Source organism: Lampetra fluviatilis, chromosome 35 (assembly GCF_964198595.1).
Source record: "Lampetra fluviatilis chromosome 35, kcLamFluv1.1, whole genome shotgun sequence".
Classification (NCBI taxonomy): Eukaryota; Metazoa; Chordata; class Hyperoartia; order Petromyzontiformes; family Petromyzontidae; genus Lampetra; species Lampetra fluviatilis.
This window is the reverse complement of record NC_136309.1, coordinates 5,958,959-5,979,681: the sequence shown is the minus strand read 5'-3', so window position 1 is coordinate 5,979,681 and position 20,723 is coordinate 5,958,959. Positions and strand designations below refer to the sequence as shown.

The following is a 20,723-nucleotide window of genomic DNA, read 5'->3' as shown; positions in this document are numbered from 1 at the left end:
ACGCTCCAAGCTTGGTGGTGTTTCACGCTACACCTGAGGACGGCTGCTTGCGTTGTAGCCGAAACGTCGTGAGAATTATTTTATTATGATTTATTTTTATTATTGTATTATTTCCCTTCTACGTGACTTTACCGAAAGAACCAAGAAGATGAATCCCTGCAGTCACGAAAGCTTTAAATCGAAAAGATCGAAGGCTCGTTGATCGAACGAGATGAGACGTAGAAATCGATGCTCGAATCGAATTGAGATCGGAATCGCGGCGAATCGAATCGCTCGGTTCGCGAGAGGCGCTTCAGAGGTTAAAGGGCGAGGGAAGGAGGAGGAGGCGGTCCAACAATATTCTCGTGACGCAAGACGATTGCGCAACGTGGTTGTCACGATGCTCAACGCACACCACGCACGGATCGATGCTTTTTGAGAGTCCTGGTACACATTCTTGGTTCTTTCGGTAAAGTCACGTAGAAGGGAAATAATAAAATAATAAAAATAAAACGATAACATTCTCACGACGTTTCGATAGCAACACAAGCAATCATCATCAGGTGTGAAAACCACAGCAATAAATTTTGACCTTACTGAAAGAACTAAGAATATGAATCCCTGCAGTCACGAAAGCTTTAAATCGAAAATTTGTCCTGGTACATATTTATATTCCTATAATACGGTGCAAGTGTAGGCTGACCAGTGCTGGATTATCCTAGTAGCAAAAGTAACATATGCTACGGGCCACGCTAAATGCTTTCAAGCTATCAATTCCGGTTCAGTGATTCTGCACTTGAATCTTGATTTGAAGCATTGACTGCAGGAATCCATACTCTTTGGTTATTTCGGTAAAGTCACGTAGGTAGAAAAATAATAGATTACGACGTTTCGATCGCAACACAAGCAATCATCATCAGGTGGGACAACCACAGCAAGAAAAAAACTTGTGTTGCGATCGAAACGTCGTGGTCTATTATTTTTCTACCTACGTGACTTTACCGAAAAAACCACAGAGTATTCTGCACTTGCTCTATTACTACAGTACTATACTGCCTTCAACTTTTATGAACGACTGGGTGTTTAAGGTTCGCGATTTGTCGTATTATCCGGCTGTATAGCAAATTCATAATATTGTTTTTTGGGTCAGATCGCGTTATTTATAAATGTGTCGTAACCCTCCACCACCCGACACGGCCAAACAGTAAAAAATGTGTCACGTTTTTCAAAGGACAAAGTAATTCACTTCTTTAGCCTTTGAAAAACGTGACACATATTTTACTGTTTGGCCGTGTCGGGTGGTGGAGGGTTACGACACATTTATAAATAACGCGATCTGACCCAAAAACCTATATTATGAATAGTATTGGTCGCGAAAGCCTACGTGTATAGCAGATTAAAATTACTTTACTATGCAAGTAAAACATTTACGTGTTTTAATATTTACGTGTTTTTTTATGTAGGGCCCCTCTATAACATATGCTACAGACCCCGCACTAGCTGAATCCGGCACTGAGGCTGACCCTTGAGGATGACCCCCCCCCCCACCGGCCCTCCCCCTGGGCTGACATCTATAACTGACCACTACGACCGATTACATTATCTTGATTAAAACTCAAAGAGCCTCCCAGTTCAGACGGGGGGTGAGGCTGCACTCAGCTCAGACTCGTCTCCTCGGATCTGTTTGTGGGCATTCCACGTTACCATGGCGGGGACTATCCAACCAATAGCACAGGATGGTGATATTCATTTACAGTCGTCGTGGCGTTAGTTATTAATCAGCAATGATCTATCCACCGCTGGATGAAGCCGTAGCCATCTCTCACGATCCTGGGATGTAATGTAACCCTCCCCAGCGTCTGGCAGCACACGAGGAGCTTAGTTCATCGCTCCATCTCCCCGGTGGATGTCCTCTCTCAGGCACGTTCCATCTCATGACCGCTTGCCCCTCACTCGCTATTCTCAACCATCAAAGTTGGCGGCTTTCGCATGAAAAAAAAAGAAAGTCATAATTGAAACACATTACAACCCTTTGTTAATCCACTGCTGGATGAAGGCCTTCCCACGCCTTGTCGTTCACGATGGTTGTTTGGCCATACTTCACCACGCTGGTCAGTGCGGAGTGGTGAACCACCCTTGCCACTGATGATAGCCGTGGCCAGGAAACACTTCAGGTCACAGTATTCATAGCGCAGCGCGCTGCAATTCGATATTTCAGGATTGGTAGTTTTTCTTAATTAAGTGTTTTGTGATCCAGCGCTTTGGAGTCCAGGGTTGGTGGATGACACGAAGATGTGTGGACCGATACCCACGGAGAGGTGCCATGCGGTCATCAGATGGCAGTACAGCAAGTGGGTCAATCCCACACCGATGCGTGTTGGGTTTCCGCCAGACGCAGTCCTGTAGCGTGGCTAAGTTCATTCTCCTCCTCTAAAGAAAATCACCGATTAAAATGAAAGAAAACACGTTTGGAATTGGTCGTGCATCTAAATTTATTAGGAACCCTCCCGGCGCTGTTTGGAGGGAACAAACAAATACGCCGCTAAACGAGGACATTACGGGGATTACCATAACGTCTCGCACAATGCAACCACATTTGCGGTCGACCATTCAATTCCGCGCCTATTGTATGACAAAGATTACAATCCCCTTACGTGTAGCCTGTAACAGACTGTTGGGGGCAAGTGCTGTTAGCGAGCACCTATGAAGGTTGACACGGCACACAAAGGTGGCTAACACCACCTTTGTCTCCTTTGTGGCGATGTTTACACACCGCACCAGGTACTAATTTTAGGGAGGAGGCCCAGGACCAGGTTCAGATAATCGTCTCTGGTGTTGGCCGTGAGCTGGAATCGAACTCGGGTAGCCGGGTTCGTAACGCAAACCACTATACCACCGCTCCCCACGGCATGACGCGCACACACACACGGCGCACGCGTGTTTCAGAAACCTGGGGAATAAATCCGATGAGCTATGAAGCTTTTTTTTAACAGATGCCCAGCAGGGGGCAGGTAAGAAAGTTACGACAACAAACGATAGAACAGGTCAAGCGATTTTGTTTCTCGATTTAGGACACGTGAACAACAATGTCTAAGCGACAACAATGTTTTAGCAGAACAATAATTAATCTGGAGATGTTTTTTTTTACCGTAGACAAACCTGTGAATTGTTGGAGCAGGTGTGACTCGCGTCCATGTCACCTGATTTTTATAATCCTGGGGGAGGGCTGGAGGGTGGTGCTAAATTTAAAATAAAAAAAATAGTCTCACATTAATAATAGTTTTAGTTAAAAAAAATTTGAATGCCTTTTCTTTGCCAAATATAATGAAAATAAACCTTTTCGGTATGACAAGGGGTGTGAATGGGGGGGGGGAATTACCCCTCCCATTCACACCCCTCCCCCCTCACACCCCTCCCCCTAGGAACAGACACTGATTGCAGGTAAGCGGCGGTCATCAGGGTCCAGTCTCCGGCTCCTTTGTCGTTTATCCGCTTCGTGTCGTATTTGTGTAAGTTGCCGGAGTGGCACGACTGGCAGGTGCGCTTCGTAGAGGCACATTTCAATCCCCGCCATCACTTTTGGCTCTTCTCAAGGCTTGTTAAGCCACCACCACCACCGCGACCTCCTCCCTCCTCACTCCCCGTATCAGTTGACAGCGCGCGCTTCTGTTTAATAACCGGCAACTTAACCCCTTTGACGTCTCGAGAAGGTTCATCTAGCGACATCTAGTTCACCTCCTGGCTGTGGAGGGTGCGAGGAAGCCTTTAGCCACGTTCCGCTTTACAGGAGCCTATATAGAGCGGCTCTTGTGAAGCTATCCCACAGACTCATCCCATCTCATGAGCAGTAGCAGCAGCAGCGACTGCTCAGGTACGGGCACTTCCTCCGCGAGCAGGGTACCCCGGTCCCTTCGCCCCGACGACTCGCCACTGTTTGTACCTCTGCCTTCGTCGCTTTGTGTTGTTTTGTGTCGGTGTTGTCGGTCCCGCGTCGCTGTGAGGCGAGAGGAGATCGCGGCGCCGCTGTGAGTGGTGATGTCAGTAGGGGGGGTGCCATTTTCACAGCCCCGCGTCTCCCTCCTCCTCCTCGTCGTCTCCCTCCCTCCTCGCCTGCCACCCCCCTCCTCCCCCTTCTCATCATCTACCTTCTCCCCTTTGCCGCTCTTGTCTGGAATCGCCGAGTCTACCGAGTAAATGTTTACGTTCATTGCCATTTTGTCGATGCAATTGTGCGCGCGTCGTTGACGTTTTGGTGGTGGCGGTGGCGGCGTTGGGCCTAAAAGCCTGGGCCTGACCTCGTCTCTAACGCCGTTGTTGTTATTGTTGTTGTTTATCGTTGTGTCTGGACAGCGCGCCGCAAGAAGAGTATGGTAATACATGAACGCCGCTGACGGTAGGATATGGCAGATAAGCGAAAGCTACAAGGTGAGTTATCTTGTGCGGGAAGCATAATCCAACGTAAAGGCCCCCCGCAAGGCCTCGGGCTAGACTAGCTGCTCCCCCCCGGGGGATTCTCCGGGATGCATTCTAGTCGAGACCGAGGCCTTACGGGGCCCTGTCGGGCTTGTCCGCTTTACAATACCGCGAACAGATTCGCATCTGTTCGCGACAGGGGGCTGCTGTCGATGTTGTCAACGTTGTTGATCGTGGACGTTCATTTGCTTTATTGCGTTGTGGCGAGCGACGTGCGTGGGGGTGGTGGGTAGAGAGGGAGTATGCGCGCTTGTATTGTTTTGTGGCGGGCGCGCTGTGTTGGTTGATGGTGGCCGAGCGCGCCGGCCCGGGATGTCCGCGCTGCGTGTGGCGCCGCTGTTCAGTGTCACTGAACGCGGTCCCCTGAGCCGCGATTGTCTCTACGCTCGGCTTCGCTGGAATCCCGGGCTTGCGCTGGAGCTCCGTGGTGGGTCGGAGGAACGGACGGGGCCCGATCTCCTCCGGGGTAGAGCGCCTTGTGCCGGGTTGGCTGGCAGATCGAGGGACGGATATGTCTACCTGGGCACGGTGATGGGATGACCATGCGGTCGGGTTGCATGATAGACTGACTGCGTGCTAGCGGGGTGATAGGTTGGCGTGGCGGCCCGGGTGGCAGCGGCAGGCTAGGTCGAGTGATTTGGTTGACGGGTGACCGAACAGTCTGGTTGTAGGATGACCCAGTGGTGGTGTGACGACCAGGTTTACTAGTTGAACAGGTAGCCAGGTGGGCTGGTTGGTTGGGTGATCAGGTGACCGAGTGGCTGAATGTTACTAGTCGTGGTGTGGGGGTGACTGGATGACCGAATGGCCAGGTGACTTGTGGCTGCATGGGCTTTTGTGTGTAAGTTTTGTGACACGAACACACACGGAAACAGGATCACAAAAATACACCCATTATCTTCACCACTGAGCACGTTATTCATGTCCCCCCTCCCCTTTTTTTTTACAGTGTCTTAACATGTGGTTATGTTTATGCAGTAGATACATAATTTTTATTATTATTATAATTTGCCAGGTAGCCGAGTGGCAGGGGTGACCATGTGCTCAGGTGGCCAGGCCAAGTCGTCGTCTTCGGTCCCAGTGCCTGGTGGTGTCTTGGCCCGACCCATGCGACCGGCGCGGCTGAGCGGTGGTGGATGTCGCGATCACACACCAACTCTCGCGTGTTTTTTTGTGCTCCCCCGTGAAGCGGAGATTGATCGCTGCCTCAAGAAAGTGAGCGAAGGCGTTGAGATTTTTGAGGACATCTGGCAAAAGGTACGGCTATCGCACCGACGCGTTACTCATTTCAGCTTTGCACAAACACGGCAAAACGAAAGAACTGCCTATCACAGCATCAGTGATTGCTACAAAGCACAATTATTTGCACTTGCCTAAGCTTTCTGCTACGCCAACACTCCTTATGCAAACAAAACGTGAACACATTTATTTAATCCATTTACAATTGTTGATATGTATGCAATATATTTTAACGATGCCCTATGTTTGTGAAGTTTGATGTATATGTGTGTAACTACGTCTTGTGATGGAGTTTTGTTGATTCCAGCACGATCGCCTTTTCCAGGTGCATAATGCAGCCAACATCAACCAGAAGGAAAAGTATGAGGCTGATCTTAAAAAGGAAATCAAGAAGCTTCAGGTGGGAGTTGTGTTAGGAATGCGTCACATCTTAAGCTTTGCCTCGAATGCACAGGCGTCATATTCCGCTTTTTGCCTTTAAGCGATGCTTGCTAGAGTGGGTCTTTGAAGTAACAACGTTGCCAAATATACCGTGTCCGCATGCAAAGTATTGGGGGAAATTTTTTAAATCGCAATCCCAGAGCACAAAAATGTAATGGCACACAAAGTAATACTTGTTGCTAGCTGTGTCTCCACGCTGCGTAGAAATGAGACAGGCCGTCCCAATTTAGTGCTAAACAGTAGTTATGGATGCATTGCATTTTACCTTCCAGATTTGGCCTTGATTTTTTCATTTAATATTTTTATAATATGGAAAGCATTATATATTACAGCATCTTGTACTTGTGTTAATTTTAAATGTTCGTGGCAATAATTCTGTTTTGTTAAAGTAAAACGGATATGAATTAGCAATGAATTTCGCGGACACGCTGTGTTAGGCATGTAACAATCGATTAATTAATCAAAGTTGACTCTTTTGCATGCATTTTCATTATTTATCTTTCATGCACATTTTATAGGGGGAGTGGTTGGTGCATATGGTTAGCGCAGCACATGCGACTTGAGTTAGTTTCCCGGATATGGCTAACATTGGCGAGTGGCCTCCCATTTTCTCTAACCCGCACTGATTTGCGTGGTTAATTTGAGTGAAACACCCCCCCAAGACTGACACATCATGAAGAGGCTGGCATCTAGCAGTAGAATGACAAAACGACTAAAGCATTATTTTATTATTTTAAGCACACAATGTGCTCCTGTTACAGTTTTGGTAACAAAACGGCACAAATGAGATGCATTACAATAAACAAGACATCTAAACTGTATTCCATACCAATTAAATCATTGGGGGGCTGAATTGTTACATGTCCACTTGTTATAGTTTAGGATATGAGTTGCTCATTTAGCGCACGGCAGCCTTTTGGGCTGTCATTAGTTTGCAATGCAGGGATACTGCCGATTGCTTGCGTAATGACACTGCGTATAGAATGGGATGTCTTGTGGCGGATGTTGATTAAGGGGTTTGATTTACAAAGGATTTTGGACTTAAGTGAACATCGTGTGCAATACACGGTTTAAAACGCAGTCACATCATCACGCAGGAACTTAACGTTCGAGTCACGCGGTGTTTGACTAGGCTTGTGAAGTGATTGTAGATTTTAAGGCAGCAACGACGGGGCTCATCAGCCACCAAGCGGTGCATTCCGACAGATGCAGACGTACGGCTGGGCATTTATTGTTTGAAATTTTGATGTGTGTGGCAAACCGATAATTGATTTTGTAGAATTTCTAGCATTTAATTACCCATGATGCAACACAACTAAATTAACAACCCTGTGTTTGACGATTACTTAATCGTCACGTCATTGCTCCTTTAAAATCTTCAAAGGCCTTGGTTCCGCTCCCTTTTTTCTGCCGTGAGTGATCCAGTGTGAACCTAGCTTAGGTTGCCGTGAAGAGCCCAGTAGGTGTGCAGAGCAGCGTGTGAATTCTGCACTGATTAAGCAGCTGCAGGCTCTTTGAGTGGCTCTTGGGCTGTCCGTCATATGAGCTGTAGGCATGAGCGCAGGGCCAGGTGTATGTGAGAGAGACCCAGCACAATAATAATGATACTCCCGAAGCCTCATTTTCTCTGCCAGTCTCTTCATTCAACAATGAGAAGCCAGCCATAAATATGCTGTGCACTATGGATGTTTTTGGATGAACCGGAAAAAATGCGGAATCGGTCCTGGATATGAAACAAACAAGGGGGGGAAATGTGCTTTAGAATTTGATCTGAAAATGTGACCTCGCAGGAAGTGACATGGCTTCAGTGGTGTCATACACATACTTTTCTTGCCAAAACTGCCATCATGTTATGTGACTTTTGCTCATTATTAAAAGGTAAACAACAAAAAACTTTAAGGCCACATTGACACCGTGGTCTTAAAGGTTACAGAGTATAGTAGGTGACGTTTTGGGCAATGGCACCTTCTTCATTGTGCGTAAATAGAGACCCAAGCAACGGAATGGATAATAACATATACACACGTTCTTATCAAAAATGTTGTGTTTTTGTTGGAACTTTTTTAAAAGATGTTTGAATTATTTATTCGTATTTCAAGTCATTTAGGTTGTCCCATTTTTCACGTAAAGAATGGCACGTGTCAAGCTTTAATACATTTTAATCCAAAAATGTGAAATAAAATAAAATCTTATATCCGTAAAAATTATACCTGAAACTCATTCCATCCTCGTGTGCATGTAACGGATGCAACAATTCACCGACTGGGACGTGCTCCTCTGCACGCGGTGCACGCCTGAATCTTGTCTGAGAATATGTTATTATTTTGTGGATTATACAAATAACACGATTTACTTTTGGGTATTGAAGCAAAACTAATGTGTACAAATGAGACTGAGAAACAAGAAAACATTGCAAACGAGATGGTAAAATGTATTAAAGAAATGATTTTTGTATTGAATCAAAATCCTAAATTGTACAATTAATTGAATCTATGCGAGGGTGGATAACAATATCAACCTTTTGTCAATGCACTTCTGGATGTAGGCCTCCCTACGATATGTGTTATTCATGTTTTTTGTTTTTACCATTTTCCGCCACACTGGTCTGTGCTGCTTGCTGTGAAGTGGGGTGGTGGGTATCCAGGACCGCTTCAGATATCACTTACCACTGATGTCAGTTGTCGCCCACATTTGACCTGAAGTCCCCTCGCCTGGTTTATAGCACAGTTGCTGCAGTTCCTAAACCATTGTTACATGCAAAATAAAATACCCCGTTGAAACATTTTATCCGGGGATATTTGCCCCAGCAAATACCAACATTATTATCACGCGTGGCACACCGGTCGCGTGGAACGCCCATCCGACGTGCTGTGTCGGCCTTGCTTGATGTGCAAATCGAGAATAAAATCCCAGCTCGCGACGCGCGCGTCTGTGATCCTCGCTGGAGCTGAGCTCGCCCTTCATGACAAAATGCCGCCGCGACACATCTCACCTACATCCGTAAATGAGATCACATCGCCCCCAATACTGAAATCCCACCCCCACGTGGCTGCCAATACAATCCCGGATAAATTGTATAAGATCGCACCCCCACCGTCTTCAAGATGGACTGACACCGTTCCTGCCTTTCCCCTCTCATCTCACTTTATTCTCCTCTGTGCACTCTCCGCTCCAGAAACCAATGCTTTCTATCACAGCCGTCGAGCAACCTTCCCTCGGTGGGAGATCGTTCTCCTCTGCTGTCCTCATAGTCTGGAACTCCCCACAGCCATTCGTGTTGTTGACTGCCTGCCCCTTTTCAAGTCAAGGTTCAATACCTTCCTCTTCTCCTCTGCCTATGACTCAACTGTTTTTCTCAATAAAAACACATGCGCAACGCCTTGAAAAGGCGGTCGAATTTACGCGCTAGGTAAATCCGCATCGTATTCTACATCGCAATGTACATTGTATTCTACGTGTATTATAAATGGGTGCTTAAATTGTGATTCTCTACCCCTTGCAGAGGCTTCGAGACCAGATCAAAACATGGCTCACCTCCAACGACATCAAGGACAAAAGGCAGCTAATAGAAAACCGCAAGCTGATAGAGCTGGTGAGTTGGCGGGTCACGCGTGGGGCGGCCGATTTGCGACAGGGTGAGCGCGACGCGTTCAATGCGCCTCAACCTTCCTGCTCGAGCCTCTTCCGTGTGGCGCCCTGTGATTAGCACAGCTGGCTACGTACGGTGCGAAAGAAGTTCAACATACGTACGTATGTACGTGACGCGCCATCGGCTGCCGTGGCTCTGTTGTGGCCACTGCTCTTTTGTTCTGGCCGCATACCAGCGTGCACCTGTTTCAAACAAAGAAATCAATAACTCCGTAGAGGTGCGAGACGTTGTCGTTATTGGTCGTGTCTAGTACGAGAGACGCGAGCTCATGGTTGTGCAATTTGAATCGCCCGCACCCGGTTTGCGCTGCAAACGTTTTCAAGTGAACGTGGAGGTTTTGTCTCGGCCAACGTGATTTCAGAACTGAGTTTTGGGTGAGGCCACGACGTAAAGATCTGACCAAACGTCTTGTCATAGCACCCTCCAACTACCCGGCCCAGCCAAACAAATTAAATTGTCACGTGGCAATATTTTTACGCGGGCAAATAAGTCGGTTGAAGAAAACATCTCGCAATAAAGTTTAGCGCAATTAGCTGAAAAAAACCCTTTAATATTCGTGTGAGATATGTTCTTTGAGAATGGCAAGAATATTAAATCCGCGACTATTAACACTCAAAGCTTATGAGGCAAATAGTTAGGGGGCATAAAAATATATCACTTTTAAACATATAAACTGTGTATATTAATGACTACATATATTGTACAGTTATTGTGTTAAGTTACCATTATTAATGAACATAAACATTTAAAAGTGCAAATATATTTGAATGAATCAGTATAACACAGTATTATTCAAACTTATCTTTAATGATGTCACTTCCTTTTTTTTGCTCGGGGACGACGGTTAACAGTAACACAGGAACGCTAATTCCAAAACATTGTAAAGGAAAACACTGGCGTGTAAGCAGAAGGTGAGCGACTTTGCATGGGGGGAGAGGCAACTTTTGTGCTCTTACTTTCTACGCCACTTCCATGCCTCGCTCCAAGTACGTATGGTGGTACTACTTGTCAGGTGGTCGCACGCTACGGCCGCAAATATTTAAAACCCAACCCCCCGCAAAATTCAAAGAGCACCCCAATAAGTGTCGGAAATACGTATTATGAAACCCACTCATATTAAGGTTTTACTGGACTGTACCAGATCGTTAAATGGCCTGAACCATAGAGCACGTAAGACTCATTGATATTGGCTGCGGTAACCTACACGTTAGAATTCGTCTTTGCGTCAATTCTCCAAAAACTCGTCGATTGTCCTACACCTTGTGTCCCATCGGGTGGGGGGGGGCAGCAAATGGAGAGATTCAAGGTGGTGGAGCGCGAGACGAAAACCAAGGCCTACTCCAAGGAGGGGCTGGGCTCCGCTGTCAAGGTCGACCCGGCGCAAAAGGAGCGCGAGGAGATCAGCCAGTGGCTCACGGTACGCACGCACATACTTTCGCACAGAGGTCGCAAACGGGTTTTGATTTTTTACCCGTACCCGGCCGCACCAGGGTCGCAAATGGGTACCCTACCCGTACCCGTACGTTCCCTACCCGTACCCTACCCGAAATGAGTGATAAACGGTTACTCACCAGTGACTCACGGCCTACCCGTACCCGTACCCGGTCGCACCAGGGTCGCAAACGGCTACCCGTACCCGTACCTGGCCGAGTACGGGTAGCCGGGTATCGGGTAGGGTACGGGTATCGGGTACCCGGTTGCGACCTCTGCTTTCGCACGCGTCCCCCCATGCTGGCTCCTGCCGTACGACGCGCTGTTGTGACGTGTTGTTGTCTGACGTGCTGTTTGTGGTTCTGGGTTGTTGTGATGCGTTGCATGGTGCAGTGTTGCACGTTGTACGACAGTGAGTCCTGGGTATTGAGTGTTGTGGTATGACGCCAGGTTTGTCTGGTTTTGGGTGTTGTTACATGTTGTATGATGTGCAGCTTGTACTGGGTGTTGTGACGTGCAGCCGTACGACATTGTGACTGTCTTTGGTTCTCGGTGTTGCGACGTGCACAATGCGGCGATTGTGCCATGTGCTGGGTAGTTGCACACAGATGGATTCTTGGCGAATGTGGTCGATCGACGCAGGCCTACATTGTGTGGTTTACTAGACCTCCGATGCACGGCGCTACAGGAAATAGTTCATGCGCCAGGCGGCAAATATGGAGCTTGCGACGATAAATGGATTCCTCGGAAAAATGAGAACCTTACCGTCGCGATGCATGTCGGATCGCGCGTGCAGGAATTAATAACTATGTTCGATTTATGCAAATCGAATGTGAGGTGGGTTACTAATGTGTGCTTCTCGTTGAGCCAATCAACAAAACACAAAAAAGAGAATAGAAACGACATGGTAATTTTTATTTCGATTTAAAGCTTTCGTGACTGCAGGGATTCGTCTTCTTGGTTCTTTCGGTAAAGTCACGTAGAATGGAAATAATAAAAATAAAACATAATAAAATAATTCTCACGACGTTTCGGCCACAACGCAAGCAGCCGTCCTCAGGTGAAGAACAGGTCTGTCGAGAAGACAGAGTCTGAATGACTCTGTCTTCTCGAAAGACCTATTCTTCTCGACAGACCTGTTCTTCACCTGAGGACGGCTGCTTGCGTTGTGGCCGAAACCTCGTGAGAATTATTTTATTATGTGTTATTTTTATTATTTTATTATTTCCATTCTACGTGACTTTACCGAAAGAACCAAGAAGACATGGTAATTGCCAATTATTATAATTATTACCCAGGAGAACCCCACTGAGTCTCAGGACTCCTTTTCAGGAGGGGTCCTCACTTTGTGTGGGAGGAACTCTGAGAACCTATGGGAAACACACCATGCATAGGAGGGGGAAGATTGATGCTCAAATCTCCAGACAGATGCACTCGATAATCCATCACTTTACAGCCATATCCAAACTAACTATTTAACTATTTAAATTTGACCAGGTAAGTCCCACTGAGCAATATAGCTCTCATTTAGAAGCAGCAACCTGGCCGCAAATGTTAGCTCAACGAAGTGGCTTACCATGCGGAAATCTATAGCAGCCAAATAATCTTATCCTGGCTATCCCATGTCTACAACAACTAGCCAGCTCTCTTGATCGCCCATCCAATTTCTAACCTGGGCTCAATTTTGCTTGGCTTCTGAGATCGAGAGAGATGCGGCACATTCAAGGCGACTTTACAGGAGGCTGAAAGAGAAGTCGAGGCATGGCAAGAGGAATCGATTTTTGGATAGCATCACAACCCTCAAATCGTGACACCATGGAGATGTCCTGAACACACTTGATAACCCTCATTATGCAGATAACCCATGCTAGCTTTATCGAAATGCTTTACAATCCAACTTCAAGTACATTTCTTGTTGTCTGCTTATTTAACATAAGCTTACTTATCGCGCAATGAGACGCCGGGGGTCATCGAGTTCAATTCACCGCGAGAGGCCCGGCGTGTTGGGTGCGAGTGCCGGGTCGGGGTGGAGGGGGCGTTCGGGCGGAAGCGGGGCACTTAGCCGCACGTCGCCGCTCTCAATTTTCTTGCCGAGAGAGCCACGGCAGTGACCGTCGCTTGCCAAGCAAGTCGGGGCACCGGCGCCGAGTGCGATGGCGCACCCCCTAAACGCGGCCCTCGGGGCACGCATGCCGCTCCCCCCACGTTCCCCAGGTGGCGTGCCCCCCGTCGCCGCGTTTGGGGTTTCGCTGTCTTGTCTTTTTATTCTTGACGCGTGGCGCGGTGCCGTGAGCGAGTGAATAATGTGAAAAATGCCATTTGTGTAACGCTGGCTCTTTGCCCGATTTCTTTTTCAGAACACCATCGACAACCTAAACATGCAGGTAAACGCATGCTGGGTTACTTTGTCGGATGCCTTCACGTACAAAAATGCTCGCCCCGTTAACATTCCCTTGCTAACAAGGTGGAGGCTGCGCGCCTCGGGTCACAGCGCCAAGCTGGCACCGCTGAGAATCTTGGGTTTGAATCCAGGTTTCGCCTTCCTCTGACTATAACTGGGTTTCAAGTGCAGCGAGTTGATGGTCTCAGCCCAATCACTGCACTAAGCAACCCATCACGTTACATTTGGTTATGTACTTTACTTGGCAAAATGTTATCTTCGAGAATGACAAATCTTGGTTTGATTGCCACGTGCTGAACATTACTGTCATGTGGCTGGGCAGATGGGTCTATGCTGCTCCCTACTGTGTGGACCAGAGGTCACTTGAAGGGATGTCAGAGGTAGTTCTGGGGTATCCGCTTCTCTGGGCTGTTCTCCTGACACATCGGATCCTACTGCTGTACGAGAGTTCCTGGATTGATTGTAATAGATTCCTACACCCACGAGACATGCTTTGCCTTGTGTCTTGGGCAGTTCTTGCACTGGACTATGAAGCCGGCACTCTGAATTCGATTCCCGGCCACGGCGAACAATAGTGACGAGTGATCTCTGAAATGGTCCTAGACCTCTCCCTCCCGACATTAATGTACAGTGTCATTGGTTCATCCATTTTAGCCCTAAAACATAATCAAATCGTCATCTTGAATTGTGACAATTTAATCGATGTGACATCCTCACCTACACTCCTCATTGTTTGATTCTTTTAGCGCTGGTTTATTTATTTTATCCCTGGGTGTTGGGAAAACATTTGATAAATTTGGCCATTTTTCTCCAGGCAATACGACTTTATACGAAAAGTTTGCAAATTTTGGATCTTCTTTTATGAGAGTTATCGTGGCTCTCTCGTTACACATGCATTGCCCCCCGATTTCTGTCTCACCTCGTTCCTGCCATCTACCGTCGCCAGGTGGACCAATTTGAGAGCGAGGTGGAGTCGTTGTCGATAGTTTCCAAGAAGAAGAAGAGCGAAAAGGAGGTGAGAGCAGTGGGGAGAGCCGACGCGGTTAACAGTTAACGAGTTTATTTGTGTAACCAGGCGATGACACGAGAGGCCGGGATAACCAGGCTCATTGCAAAAGCGACCCAGGTCAGCACAATGGGAAGAACATAAAATAGATGAAATAAAAATGAGTACAATAATGGATGTTTTAGCGCTGTTTTCTTTAGCCCTCAGTTTTGGGAAATCCTTTGATCAATTTGACCATTGTTCCTCTGGAGAAAGTCACGAATACCAACACGACTTTATACTAAATTGTAGTCGAGATCATCTGGGAGTTATCGTGACCCCATGTTCGAGACCGATGGACGGAGCTGATGCGTTGATGCTTTCGACCACGACAAGCAAGCATTAAACATCTAAGAGTATTCCAAATGTGTCAGGGATTTTTTGTAACTTCTCTCACGCGTGTGGGTTTTCTCCAGGTACTCTGGATTCCTCCCACATGTATAAACATTTGTTAATTTAGTTGGTCAAACATCCAAACATAGAACTGCAGAGCTTGGGCAATGTTTCTGGCTGTCGCCTTGTTTGTCTTTGGTTTCCCACGTAGGCTTCCATGTGAAAACTGCGTGGAGCGTTTCATATTCTACAGCGTCTTCATCGGCAATTCGCATGAATGACGCGTTATAAAAATAAAACCTCATTATGGACAGTCGGGCAGAGCTAACGTGTAAACTATAGTCCTTCGTTGGAAAGTGTAAAAAAAAATCGGCAGTTCTGCGTGCACGACGCGACGATAGCGCTGACGCCGTGCCGGGCGGTACCCCGTCGCCCGTTGTCCCCTCGCGCCGCAGAAGGCCGACCGCGTGGAGGTTCTCAAGCGGCAGCTGGAGCGGCACCGCTGGCACGTGGGCAAGCTAGAGACGCTGCTCCGCATGCTGGACAACCAGACGGTGGAGGTGGACGCCATCCGCAAGATCCGCGACGACGTCGAGTACTACGCGGACTCGTCGCAGGACCCGGACTTCGAGGAGAACGAGTTCATCTACGACGACATCAACATGGACGAAATCGGTGCGCTCCCCTCTGTCCGCGGCTCAGAGGTCGCAACCGGGTACCCGATACCCGTACCCTACCTGATACCCGGCTACCCGTACCCAGTCGGGTACGGGTACCCGTTTGCGACCCTGGTGCGGCCGGGTACGGGTACGGGTAGGCCGTGAGTCACTGGTGAGTAGCCGTTTGTCACTCATTTCGGGTAGGGTACGGGTAGGGAACGGGTACCCGTACCCGGCCGAGTACGGGTACCCATTTTCGACCCTTGTGCGGCCGGTTACGGGTAAGGAATCAAAACCGTTTGCGACCTCTGCCGCGACTCCCCGTTGCCACCCGTCATCCTATTTCGTCACTCTCGCTCTCTTCTGCCTTTGCGCTCTCACCTTTGACTGAGCCCGTAGGTCGTCGTGTATGCGTGCGTAAGCGCAGGCGGTCAGATCCAGATGCTGACTTCCAGGTTTCTTACCTGAAGATGCTTGATGCAGTGCGAAGCCAAACTGTCGTCTCCGATTGCTAAAATAGTTTTAGAAAATGTCGTGGAAAATAATCGGCGCATCATTAAGCGCTCGTGCAACCTGTAGCAATGGAATTTGTTTGGCTGCGCTGGGTGGTGAGAGGATTGCACAACAAAAATCTGGACGGACCTTTACGTGGCCCAAATTTAGACTCAAATTAAGAATCGCAAACGGCAATTTCGGAAGCACGAGGTCGTGCACATGGGAGAGCCGTTGCTGCACAACCGCGACAAACGGTGCAGTCCGGTGAGAACACGGCGGCCACCGCGAATGGCGCGTCTAAAGTGCCGCCATCTCGGCGCCTTGGCAATAGCCACGCTAGCGCGGTGCTGTACCGTATTGGCACCTGTGTGCAGTTGGGCAGAATTTATACGTCGTGCGCTGTGGAGCCGGTGAAGGTCTTCCCGCGTCAAATTCACGTGTTTGCATTTGTGTGTGTTTGTATGTGTGTGTTGTATGCGTGTGTGTGCGTCTGGCCGCGTGTGTCTGTATGCGTGCACGCGTGTGTGTGTTCGTGCATATGCGCACATGTGTGTACGTACGTGCATGTGCGTATGTACGCATGTGCGTACGTACGCACGTGCGTGTGCGTGTGTACGTGTGTGCAGGCCTGGCTGCGGTTCTGGCTACTTCTCCAGTCAGCAACAGCCTCAATGACGACGAAGTTTTTAACCAATCAAGCAGCACTCCGACCTCCACCACGTCATGTTCGCCCGTGCCCATCCCGAACGTGAGTCCACCGGCACACCCCTCCCCTATCCACCCCGCACTGGCTCGTCATCGCTGAGGGATGACCTTTCATGGGGTGGCCAGAATAAAACAAAACCACAATTCACGATGCAAACTGCGTAAGCATCATGAATTGTTGTTCGCCTGTGTTAACATGTGACCGGTGACATCAACGGCCTTCCGTGGCCAGGGTGGCACCTTGGTTGTGAAGATGTAGAACGCGCGCGGCGCCTGTTGTGTTGTGGTGGTTGCTTCCGGAGTCTGCGCTTCGCTCTCCGACGCGCCTGCGGTCACGTGGGTGGCGAGTCGCTCGCCCTCGATGGCTGAGGGGGCGGCCGAGAGTCAAACTGTCACGTGCCGAATGACGGTTTATTTGTCGATGCTCACAATCGTGAGACGCGTTGAATCGCGCGCGTGCGAACCGCTCGTTTTCTGTTTACGTGCGATGTGTGTGATGCGTTTTATGTAAACACTAGGGATGCTACTGTCCCAACGATCGCGAAAGCATTGAGGCACATCTGTTTCGTGTCCCCTCCATACTGGGTTCAGTTACCACACTGCAAGTCACAACTCTGTATTGCCCAACTTTGGAATTCGCTCCTCTCATCGGCGTCTTGCCATTTGCTGCTGGCCGCTAGACACTTTGGGCCTCGGGGCCTGTGCTCGGCAGCTGCGTTTGATTATTGTGATGTTTTGAAATGAGACCTCGTTCAATTCGCTACTCGAGGAGGGCGGATTGTCGCGTGTCCAGGTGTTTGTGGCCTTGACAGACGGAGTCGGGGAGAGAGAGAGACAGATGGCGGCGGTCTAATAGTAGCGACCTGTGTGCGCAGGAGAACCACGAAAACCACCACCAGGACAAGAGGAGGAGCAAGTCGACGGACAGCGAGTCAATGCAGGTACCCGACTGCCCGGCGTCACGGAGATGGAAGCCACCTCGATGATTTTGGTCAACTATCGCGAGACTTAAGTGCATTTTTTCCGTCGGGCTATCGTTCTTATAGCGCAAGGCGATCATCACGAAGGAAGGCGCTGCTACGTTTCGCAGGCACAGCCAGCAGTAGATTCACAGTAGGTGTGACGTTGCTGTGCGTGTGATCCCATTCGAGTCGTTTGCGGGGTATTTTTTTTCCTTTCACATTTGGAGCGTGACGGCGGCACACGACGGGCGACTCTTTTCGAATAACGTTGCGGAATCGTTGACGTCCGCTGTGAAGCAGATGGCGCGCGGTCATTTTACGGTTAATACACCCACAGTGTTAACCAGGGCAGCCTGCTGGATTTGAACCACGAACCTCTGCAACAAACATCGAATGCCCTCCCCCTGAGCTGCATCATCGCCCCGATAATTACAGCTGCTCACTAATAATTGGATGAGTGCAAAAGGCATGAACCTGACGATAATATCGGTGCTATCATGCTCTGCATGTCCCGCCACATCGCCATCCTGTCGTGTACATAACGCACACAGCCTTGCTTCACACCACTATTTCGAAAGTGTCAAAATTGTGGCCATATTATTTAGACAGCGATGAGACAACTGTGCCCCGATTTCATCGGTGTTAGGAATCATCAGTAGAGTATAGCCACTGCTCCACCCCCGCAATGGGTGCGACATTGCAAAATAGAACGTGTATGTCAATTGTCAAAACTCCGAGTAGGTTCCTGCTCACGTGAGCATTGAGCAATTGGCTGCTTGTCTCCTCTTCTTGGTTCTTTCGGTAAAGTCACGTAGAAGGGAAATAATAAAATAATAAAAATAAAACATCATAAAATAATTCTCACGACGTTTCGGCCACAACGCAAGCAGCCGTCCTCAGGTGAAGAACAGGTCTGTCGGGAAGACAGCGTCTGCTTGTCTCCTCTTTACTGCCCTGAAAAGCCAGCGGTGGAAATTCCACATTCCTTTGGTGGGGGCGATTCTATCCTCGGCACAACCACTGTTGACTTCCCCAGAAAGTGATACTCATTTTATCGAACCCGGGGGGCAGGATGGTGAGTCAACCCCCCCAACCAGGATTTGAATTTGCAGCCTTCAGCTTGCGAGCTGCTAGCTCTGCCGCCAAACCCACCTGGCTGGCATGCCGACTGTACGCGTTTTGTGAATGCAGTTGATTTTCACGGATGCATGCGGTGTGTTTGGTTTTGCCGAATCTGACTGGTCGCTTGTGTTGTGTTCCCCACCTTCCCACCCCCAAGTCTCCTGCGAAGGCGCTGTTAACGAAAGCGCACCACGCGACCGTCGGGGGGACGCCAGTGTCGCCCATCATCCAGAATACATCTGGGCGGACTCTAAGCAAATCGGAGAGCAGCGCGGGTGGCAGCGGCGGAAGTGGCGGTGGTAGTGGCAGTAACAGCAAAATAGGCGCCAGCAAATCATCCACGACGTGAGTGTGTATTTGCTATAAACAAAAAAATTCCAACATTTTCCCACAGTTTTATCGCTCTGTGAGAGAACTCCTTTCAGGTGTCTCGCAGAGCGGTGCGTGACCCTTGGTGTTAGAGAACGGCCCACCGAAATGGATGCCCACAGAGCTACCTCTGAGATTGATTCGAGCGACCTCTGGTCCACACAGTAAGAGGCAGCACTCTGCCACCCGTTCTGCCACTCGGAGTAGTGTTCATCACATGGTGGTCAATCCAATATTTAAACCTTGAGAGCTGGAATTCAGCCAAATAAAGTGCAGAACCGAATTTAACGTGTTTGTTTTGTGCAGCAATTGACAACCCGGTTTAATCGCACATGGCTGCTTGTATTGACACCCAAGATGATGGCAGCGCCAGCGCCGTTATTACGAAAGTGCACGAGCGTGCCTTTCACTCTAGCGTGGGGGCCAGGTGGAGAACGAACGACCGAACGCGCTCGCTTGTGTCCCCCCCTCCCCCCAGGAATCCCGCGTCATCGCAGGCGCCGTCAGGTCCCGCCTACTCCGCCGCCGTTTCGGGCGTGACGCCGACAACGGGCGCGAGCGGGGGTGCTGGCGGCTTGCCCGCGGGGTCGTCCCCGGGGTCGGCAGGGGCGGCGCCGCCGGCGCTGTCGTCGTCGACGTCCGGCACGACGGGCGGCGCCAGCTCGGTGTGGATCACCAGCACCAACGGCCCTGGCGGCGGCGGCGGCGGCGGCGCCGGCGGCGGCGCGTGGGGTTTGTTGGGGCACGGCAGCGGCGTTTGGAACTCGAGCGCCGGCGTGTGGGCGCTGAACGGCGTCGCGGGTGGCGCGACCTCGGCTGGCGGCGGCAGCAGCAGCAGCAGCACCAGCAGCATAGCGGGAGGCCCGGGGGGCGGCGGCGGCGGCGGCAGCGGCGTGGTGGGCAGCGCGCCGTTGTCGCTGGCGCCGGGAGCGGGCAACGCGGCGCAACCGAGGCCGGGCTCGGCGAACCAGGCGGCGTCCGCGGCAGCAACTGCAGCGGCGGCTGCAGCGGCAGCGGCGAGCAGGCAGCTCAACGGTGCCAACAGTACGTGCTGGCGGCGGGCTTCTCATGAGTCTCTTCTTTACGATTTGATGAATCGTCGTGATTTAAAGTCAAGATTTGACTCATGAGTTGATGATTTTTGCCTTTACTGTGGTGGTGCATGTGAAATCAGTAGTGTGGTGCACGGCGATTTATTGAATGATCATGATTTATTTCTTCGTCTTATTTATTAATGATTCCGTCTCATTGGGTCCATTATTAGCTTAAGTGTCTTTGACACATCATCATCATCAGTCGGAGAGAGACATGGAGATGCACGCACGATTTAGGGACACGTACTGTGGTGTATTTTCCAATTGTGTCCCTCGCAGATCTCGTGTCACCAGGTGGATGAATTTGTTAAAGGCCCAATAAGAAT

At 49.4% G+C, this 20,723-nt stretch overlaps 1 protein-coding gene across 9 annotated transcripts in view; it reads left to right on the top strand.

Annotated features, from left to right (window-relative positions):
- Positions 1 to 3,387: 3,387 nt before the first annotated feature.
- The window catches only part of LOC144944554 (CCR4-NOT transcription complex subunit 3-like), a 32,682-nt gene continuing 15,346 nt past the window's right edge, over positions 3,388 to 20,723 (top strand). Inside the window, exons 1-13 of one of the 9 annotated variants that reach the window (XM_078872806.1) lie at positions 3,388 to 3,420; positions 4,330 to 4,404; positions 5,642 to 5,709; positions 5,999 to 6,091; positions 9,635 to 9,724; positions 11,070 to 11,198; positions 13,570 to 13,596; positions 14,560 to 14,628; positions 15,447 to 15,666; positions 16,772 to 16,893; positions 17,726 to 17,791; positions 19,092 to 19,279; positions 19,782 to 20,347. In XM_078872806.1, coding sequence (XP_078728932.1) covers positions 4,380 to 4,404; positions 5,642 to 5,709; positions 5,999 to 6,091; positions 9,635 to 9,724; positions 11,070 to 11,198; positions 13,570 to 13,596; positions 14,560 to 14,628; positions 15,447 to 15,666; positions 16,772 to 16,893; positions 17,726 to 17,791; positions 19,092 to 19,279; positions 19,782 to 20,347 — 1,663 coding nt within the window. In that variant the 5' untranslated portion in view covers positions 3,388 to 3,420; positions 4,330 to 4,379. The other 8 variants (XM_078872807.1, XM_078872808.1, XM_078872809.1 and 5 more) reach the window with 8 other exon arrangements.